Source organism: Hyalella azteca, unplaced genomic scaffold (genome assembly GCF_000764305.2).
Source record: "Hyalella azteca isolate HAZT.00-mixed unplaced genomic scaffold, Hazt_2.0.2 contig9818, whole genome shotgun sequence".
Classification (NCBI taxonomy): Eukaryota; Metazoa; Arthropoda; class Malacostraca; order Amphipoda; family Hyalellidae; genus Hyalella; species Hyalella azteca.
Window position 1 is genome coordinate 6,189 of NW_025939878.1, and position 7,216 is coordinate 13,404.

General features: G+C 44.7%; 1 protein-coding gene across 1 annotated transcript in view; it reads right to left on the minus strand.

The window, feature by feature from the left end:
• LOC108669844 (solute carrier family 12 member 2-like) overlaps positions 1 to 7,216 on the minus strand; it is a gene marked incomplete at its 3' end in the record, with an annotated part of 32,107 nt that overhangs the window by 4,673 nt on the left and 20,218 nt on the right. The window contains 5 exon segments of the mRNA XM_018157272.2: positions 398 to 512; positions 737 to 868; positions 3,622 to 3,749; positions 5,198 to 5,293; positions 6,068 to 6,143. Of these exon segments, the coding sequence (XP_018012761.2) occupies positions 398 to 512; positions 737 to 868; positions 3,622 to 3,749; positions 5,198 to 5,293; positions 6,068 to 6,143 (547 nt within the window).

Sequence of the window (7,216 nt, forward strand, 5' to 3'; positions counted from 1 at the left end):
CTCTACACCTGCACACTCTACACCTGCACACTCTACACCTGCACACTCTACACCTGCACACTCTACACCTGCACACTCTACACCTGCACACTCTACACCTGCACACTCTACGCCTGCACACTCTACGCCTGCACACTCTACACCTGCACACTCTACACCTGCACACTCTACACCTCGCCTCCCTCTCTCTTCCGCTCTACCAATAGTTCTTCCTCCTCTAGCGGCACTCAAGCCTCCCCTTAAAACTACACATCCTGTTATCCCCCTCGCTTGTTCCCCTCAATGACCCCATCTCTCGCCATTTTACCCCCCATACACCCAACCTTTCCATCCCCACTCACGCCCCTCTCTCGTCCCACTCACGTCCCCCTCGTCCCACTCCCCTCCCCCCACTCACCGCTGAACCCCAGGAAGCCCTGTGCCCGGGACGTGTCGTCGAAGGGACCGATGAAGGCCCCGATGATGAAGTCGATCTGAGACGCGATCAGCAGGAAGAGGAGACCCATCTGCACCTGTGGGGGCATGGGGGATGAGGGGTGATCATGGGGGATGAGGACGGTCATAGGGATGCTGTACTTTGATCACCCAACACTCACCCTGGTCACCCAACACTCACCCTGGTCGCCCAGCACTCACCCTGGTCACCCAACACTCACCCTGGTCACCCAACACTCACCCTAGTCACCCAACACTCACCCTGGTCACCCAACACTCACCCTGGTCACCCAACACTCACCCTGGTCACCCAGTCCATGCCGACGATGGCGAGGGCCATGAGGGCGAACAGGACGCCCGTGCCCACGGCGCGCACGTCGTTGAGGTCGCGGTCGATGATCACCGTCTCGTCGAAGTCGTAGTACAACATGTCCTGTGGAGGGGAGGGGGGGAACATGTTAACAACTGCATGTTACAACATGTCCTGGGGGGAGAACATGTTACAACATGTCCTGGTGGGGGAACATGTTGCAACATGTGCTGGGAGGGTGATGGGGGGAAACATGTTGAAACATGAACTGCATATTACAACATGTCCACGGAGAAAGAGACAAACATGTAAACAACTGCATTGTGATGTTGTGTGTAGGCTGCAAATTCCCTACTTGCATTCAGACCGGAGAGATCAAGTATACCGGCGCTGATGTAGGCCGAGGCTGGTACTAGTAGCTGTTGTCAATCCCGACTTGCGTACTGGTGCCTCGCTTACAGGGGATTACCTGACAATCGCCTAGGACCAAGAGCTTTGTTCCTCAGCTAACTCGCTCTCTCTCTCCTCCGCGTCTTAGCTCCGTAGTAGGCTACTTATTGAACTTGTTAGGTAATAAACTTTGAGGAACTTGCCTTTGATCATAAATCCCGTCACGCCTTCAGCACTGCTTCGCAGCCAATTGGGCAGCTGTTTATCTATTCAGCTTCCGGTCATTGGTAGGTGAGACAAGTATGGTCAATGCGAACCGTTAGGTGCACATGAGGTTACCGGTTGTTTGGCCGGTTTATTACACGCATGTTACATGTCCATGGGGAAGTGTTCAGCAAACGCGTCAACAACCGCGTGTTGTTACACGATTGCAGATAAGCAGTGTAAAAGAACGAACTGCGAGTATACCGCACAGTATCACAGGCAAGAAGTAGAAGTGGTGATAGTGTAGAAGAACACACGAGATGTTGCGATCAGGTAATGCGTAGACGCAGCTGTGCATTTTTAGTAGCCAAGCAGGGGTTTTCATTGTCCTGTGTATATCTCATTCTACAAGTATATCTCGTACAACCGAGGAGATGCAGGCATAGGTCCCGCACGACGCATCAGAGGTAAGGTGAATTACCACTGAGCATCATGCCAATCCATGTAAGACGATGGCGTTGCATTAATCTTAAGTAATTAATTCGTGGATAAGTGATCAGGAATATACGTACATAGTATGACGCAAAGTCGGGGAGCGAAGAAAAGTTTGCCTACTCAGCGCGGTAGGCTCGATGGAGGGCCGCACATTGTGTTAAGGCCACGCGGTAAAAAGTGTTCATCTTGTGCGAACCAACGGCAGAGATTTCGTTAGGAATCTATACTCCATAGAGCATTGAAGTAACGAGTCCTGACGGGCGAGCGAAGCACAAGTTAAGGATGGAGCCATAATGTACAGGGACTCTTAATAAGTGAGATTACCACCAGAGAAAACCCCAACACGCGTAAAAAATACGTGCTTCGGAAGTGTAAGCAACAAACTAAAGAGATGCTCGCGATGTCAGCAGCAACCACAGATAAATACATGGTTCTTCTCAGAGCGACAAGACCGCCACCAGCCGAGAGTGAAGTCTTCAGAAGTGAATTCTTCAGTAGAAGACTGAGAAGTCTTCAGTTCAAGACCTGCAGCAGCCCAGGAATACAAACCCCCCTGACACTTAGCAAACCCAAAAGCCACCGAGTAAGCAGTACGCCTCAGCAGCAACACGTATTTATAAGCCGGGGAGCCCCGCTAATGAAGAAGTACCACCAGTGCCACAGTTATGCGAAGTCACCATGTTTCTAGGACATCTTTTCAGTATTATCTATGTTTGCCATTTCAATAGAAATTTTCTGACTGTTCTAGGGACGAATTTCTATAATACATAATATCTGTGTTTGCCGATTCAATAGAAATGTTTTGATCTGCAGTCGTGTTTTATTCCACCTTCAGTTATCTTCCCGGTTCACCGCATTGTTAGAAAATCATTTTTTCGCGTCGCGTTAGACCGCACTCATAGCCACGGTACATGAACAAAGGAGTCGGCCAATCGACCAGAGTCTTGATTGCTGTACTCAAATGGTACCAAGGAAAATTCAAACTACCCCTATTCAACGGGTATCAGTTATGACGTGTTGTATTCAACACAAAATTAAGATGACTCCAACCCTAAGATTCGCTGCTAGGGAATAGAATTAATGTAAACAGATCAGATTATCATTACTATTACCACGCTTCTTTTTAACCTCACTTCTAGTTCTTTGTTCGTTTGTCTGCTACAAATCTTATAATCGATAGTTAACACATTCTACCAGTCCAATCGATCTGAAATTTTGCACACTTGCGTACAGTTGGAGACAATGCATGGATCAATTGACAGAATAAAAAAAAAATAATTGAAAAAATATAAAAATATTGTTTTAAATATTTAAAAATGAAATAAGAAGTTCATTGTACATGAGTAACATCGGAGACACTGGCACCTTTAGAAGTGTGGTCTTTAAAAAGTAATTTTTAAACGCATTTTATTTTTAGCGTTACAATTTTTCCATTCTGAATTAGAGCTTTCCGTACTTTAGTTTTTTTAAACATCCGGGCTTCATTCATTGATGTTATATAGTATAGCTGAAGTGGACTACACAGCACAACGCATTGTACATACTTGTTTGAAATACATGCGCGGAACTCGATGTCTTATATACGTACTAAACCTGCAAGAAGGCGCTCGAGTTGCCACAGACGCAGTCCCAAGCAACGTGATATTTCTGGAACCCATCACCAGCTGGAAGTGCACCCAATGGTCCCATCACCATTAGGACATGAACTCTCTGCACCCATCACCATCAGGGCATAGGCCTCCTGTAGGTGCTCCCTCTTACCATGCACCCTCTTGACGTGCCCTCACCTGCAGGCTGTTGACGAAGCCGATGATGTAGGTGGCGACGGCGATGGAGTTGGCGACGGTGAACATGAGGCCGATGGAGCCACCAAACTCAGGACCCAGCGACCGGGAGATCATGTAGTACACGCCCCCTGCTCACCAGTCACAAATATATGTACAACTTAAGGCAACTCTTGGTACAGGAATTAGAGACATTGCAAAGTATAGAGATATTTCGATGCGAGAAGGGAACATATAAATGGGGTACAAGACTTGGAATTATTACACTTAACTAAATTCATATAAGTAATTTTAACAATTATATTAATTATTTGAACATAAGTTTGCACTTGGTAGCTTCAGACTTCTAAAATTTCTGTAATCATATTATAAAATTGTAGGAACCGTCAGCCCGGTTCCAGCAATCATCAGCCGCTATTATAATTGAGAATTTAATGGACTTTTCCTCCTGCGCGCTCGCAACTCTGAGAAAACATCGCTTCTATTTGAAGTATTTTAAGCCACCACTCACAGTCTTACGCCGGACCTTTTTCTTGTACCCCAGCATCTGTCAGTGTGCATATTCTTATGTTGAAGCTTCTGGTAACTAGAGTTAAAACCTCAGCAAACAGAACGTTAAAGTGATCAAACTTTAGTCGATATCTACGAGGAAAGAAATATCACGCCTTGTAGCGTGGCTTGGTTCCAGCTTGATCTATCCTTTAGGAATTAAATGCCGAGTGAGGCTCGAAAGTATTTGTCCGGTCTAGTACATTAGGAGGCAATTAGCACTTGTATTCAAGGTGATACAACCAACGTCTGGAGTGTTAGGAGAGTTAGAACGGTAGAGTCATTGTTGAACTATATAAGGTTGACCCACGAGGACATCCGTCTTTCAGTTTAGCTTTCTTGTTACGTCACGTATATAGATCGAGAAACGTAAACAAACCCGTCATTCCCATGACGGATTGGTTGACAGGTGTGATCACATTTCGGTAATTGGTTAATGCCCGTGACGTGATTGAGATCAGTGACGTCACATGCGAACAACAAGCTCCATCCGCGAAAATGAGCTTCTCATGAGTCAACCTTATACTAGTTCAACCATGGGTAGAGTGCCAACTCAGAGACTGCAGTAAACAGCAACCGACAGCGCGGCCAAAACGAAGTTTGGTTGAGTGACGGGGAACAACCAAGTTTGGTTTAGTATAGTAATGAAGATGAATGAAGTAAGATAAAGTAAACAAGAGTAACCAAGTTCGGTTGAATGGAGGAAAGTACGAAAACCAAACGACTCGCTCAATCCGCGCCTCTGATCAATGTCTTCTGGTGAAGTAATTAGAGTGGTTTGACAAAATATTTTTCAAATTTAGAATTTGGTCGAATTATCTTTATCGGCACTAGCAATTTTGCTCGTGTTGGGATGCGAGCATGTTTACTAGTTCAATCCTAAATGTAAGAGCAACCCTCTCATTGCCGTGGCCCTCATCATACCACAACAGGAGACAAATAAATACATGGCGCCAACGAACGCTACAATATATCGCAGTGTCACTATAGGATGACATGAAACATTTTATGTCCAAACTGAGCCACTGACCGCCCTGGATGAGACCGTTGGTGGCCACGGCGGACATGGAGATGGCCGTGATGACGGTCACGGTGTTGGCCGCACACACAATGGCCAGCGCCTGGCCTGTGTACACCAATTCTTCAGTTTAGTGACCGTACTTAGTTATTGACCGTTACTTAGTGACCGTACTTAGCTACTGACCGTAACTCAGTTAGTGACCATACTTAGCTATTGACCGTTACTTAGTTAGTGACCGTAACTTAGTTAGTGACCGTACTTAGCTACTGACCGTAACTTAGTTAGTGACCATACTTAGCTACTGACCGTTACTTAGTTAGGACCGTAACTTAGTTAGTGACCATACTTAGCTACTGACCGTTACTTAGTTAGTGACCGTAACTTAGTTAGTGACCATACTTAGCTACTGACCGTTACTTAGTTAGTGACCGTAACTTAGTTAGTGACCATACTTAGCTATTGACCGTTACTTAGTGGCCGTACTTAGCTACTGACCGAAACTTAGTTATTGACCGTAATTTAGCTATTGACCGCTACTTAGTCTGTCTCTTATACACATCTAGATGTGTATAAGAGACAGGCGTTAGACCGCACTCATAGCCACGGTACATGAACAAAGGAGTCGGCCAATCGACCAGAGTCTTGATTGCTGTACTCAAATGGTACCAAGGAAAATTCAAACTACCCCTATTCAACGGGTATCAGTTATGACGTGTTGTATTCAACACAAANGAGCACACTGCAGTAACTGGACACTAGAGAGCACACTGCAGTAACTGGTCACTAGTGAGCACACTGCAGTAACTGGACACTAGAGAGCACACTGCAGTAACTGGTCACTAGTGAGCACTAACTGAAGATGCATTAATATCAACTGACCAAGTCCAGCCTGCCCGACCATCCAGGAGACTCTCAGGAACAACATCACGCCCCAGATGTTGAGCAGACATCGCATCTGTAACATTCAAGCAACACCTGAGGAACATTGATGAGCAAACATGCAAGCGAATAATGTGGTTAGAACAAGAAAATATATAACTTAGCTTTAGATTTTCAACAATCTAAGAAAGAAGTACTAATTTCTCTCAATTGCTTGAATCGAAATTTCAATAGTAAACTAAAATCAAAGAAAATTCCTCAAAAATTATCATGCCTTTATAGAAAACGTTTCGGAGTTCAGCTCCATCGTCAGTTTGAAAATCCTACAAGACAGATAGGTACAATCTGAAGTTAGAACAGTCGAAATTAAAAAAAAAAACTATATTAAAAGCGTCTCACGTGGTGTTAACCAAATCAATTAACTCATGTCGAAGCTATAAATTGAGGTTGCTCCCGAGCGCGATAGAAGGAACTTTGTTTATTGTTCATTTCCATACTTCAGCCCTGTTTCCGAAACCATGTCTAGAGAAATAAAATGTTTGTAGCTGAAATCTTCCCAATTGCTAGCCTTGTTTGAAGGCAAACAATTTTAAAATCGGTTCTTTCTTTAGGGTGCAGAAATATTCTCCCTATTTATTTGTAATTGTATCCACTTTATACATACAGTAATCCGCGATGCGCATCTGTATACCTCGGTATAACGTCACCTTGATTCTAGGATCGCAGAGCATAAAGGGAGGAGCTGTAGGACTGGCCACTTATTATCGTGTCTCCCTCATTCGGCTGTGAGCACTCATGCCGAGCAGTAAGACGTTCCTATCTCTGATGGTGACTAAGATTTTACCTTCCACTTCCGATGCTTCCGACTGGCGTATTTTAGAATCATGGTATGTTTATAAACAGAGGCCTAGACCGGATTAAGCTTCTAGCTATTATCCACTTGAAATTATGAATAAAGAGGTACAGCTGGTTTACTTTTGCTTTGAATTTTATTGTTGAATTAAAATTTAAATTTAATTTCTTCCCTTTTTTTCAATTTTGACTGTACCAACTATACTGATTGTATACCTGCATTCTGGTCCCCTAGCGTGCCACTCACTAGCACCCCGTCTAGCATCCCCCACCCCCCACTCACTAGCACCCCGTCCA